General features: G+C 59.8%; 1 protein-coding gene across 1 annotated transcript in view; it reads right to left on the bottom strand.

The window, feature by feature from the left end:
- Positions 1–258: 258 nt before the first annotated feature.
- Positions 259–1,331, bottom strand: part of SLC5A6 (solute carrier family 5 member 6) — an 8,871-nt gene continuing 7,798 nt past the window's right edge. The window contains 1 exon segment of the mRNA XM_008050188.2: positions 259–1,212. Coding sequence (XP_008048379.2) covers positions 1,066–1,212 — 147 coding nt within the window. The 3' untranslated portion in view covers positions 259–1,065.

Genomic DNA, 1,331 nt, shown 5'->3' with positions numbered 1-1,331 from the left:
GCAGCGACCATCGTAGCAGAGGACAGGTGAGACTGGAGCGGACAGACTAAGACACATGGGGTAAGAAGCCTTGGGGGCAGACTGTGGGCACAAAGCCATCTCCTGCAGACCAGGCAGCCGCAGAGACTTGAAGCCATGATCCACGTCCCCTTTGCTCCTCTCCTCAGCAGAGGACGATGACCTGTGTACAGGACGGGGCTCTCATCCCTTTCAGGGCCGGCGCAGGTTGGACAAGAGCAACGGAGACAGCACAGGGGCCCAGGTGCAAAGATTGTTTTATTCCCTAGGAAGGAAGATGTGTGGGGAAGAAACTCCACAGGAAATGGAGGCACGTGTGACAGTGACACCAGGGTGCCTGGCTCAGGAATCAGCTGGATGCTGCTGCACAGGGACACGGTCCTGGCCCTGGTCCCCATGTGTCTGTCTCAGTTGCAGTATGGAGGCAGTGGGGTGGAACACGTGCCACTCTACACAAGGAGATACTGTGCCTGCCTGTTCCTAGAGGCCCAGGGACCCCAAAACCTCCCTCTCAAGAACAGAGGTAGACAGGTGAGAATGAGAGGGACTCGGGCGCCACAGACCACCTGAAACAATCACAGGGGCCCACAGGGGTGGGTGGAATCGGTACTGGGATGGGACTGCAGGGAAAACAACAGCTGGCCAGGCAGCTGCTCCGTGGTGGTGATGGTGGCTCTTGAACTAGGGCCTAGGGCAGTTCTAACCTCAAGAGTCACTTCCGAGGACTCTGGCCATGTTGGGTGGGAAGCCCTCATCCTCTCAGCAGTGTTCACTTCTGTCCCTATTTCTGGCACGATTCTGCCCTGGCAAAGCTGGCCTGTAGAGAGCAGACAGGCAAGGCACCAGGCAAAGCCCTGCCCTTCCCACACACCCAAAATGTGAGGGTTCCATGGCTTCTTGGCAGGCGAGATGTTCTGACAATGTCCTTTGGTTTGCGCTGGGTCATCTGGGCCGTCCCAGCAGAGCACACTAAGACTTGTCCCTACTCCACAGTGGCTTCTGGCTGCCGCGGGCGACCTGAGGACAGCAGCTGGGCCTGAGCCCGCCTCACAGGGAGGTCTCTTGCAGGACAAAGGTGGGGCTGCTCCCCTGCTGGGCCCAGCCATCCAGGGCAGGGGACTCCTTGTCCCTGTTGCCCCCCAGCGTCCCATTCCTCATCTTCTCTGGAAACGGGCTGGCGTCCACGGGGAGGTCCTGGGGGTCACCCAGAACAAAGAGGTGGGGCAGGTATGAAAGGACGAGGGCGGAAGGGCGTTGTGCTCAAGAGGTCCCTGCCAAGCAGGAGCCCGGCTAAGCAGGGGCGGGAGGGGAGC

The sequence above is a fragment of the Carlito syrichta genome, unplaced genomic scaffold (assembly GCF_000164805.1).
Source record: "Carlito syrichta isolate Samal-C Ts95f unplaced genomic scaffold, Tarsius_syrichta-2.0.1 Scaffold143181, whole genome shotgun sequence".
In the NCBI taxonomy this organism is placed as follows: Eukaryota; Metazoa; Chordata; class Mammalia; order Primates; family Tarsiidae; genus Carlito; species Carlito syrichta.
The sequence above is the reverse complement of the archived record's forward strand: the minus strand, read 5'-3'. Positions and strand labels throughout refer to the sequence as shown.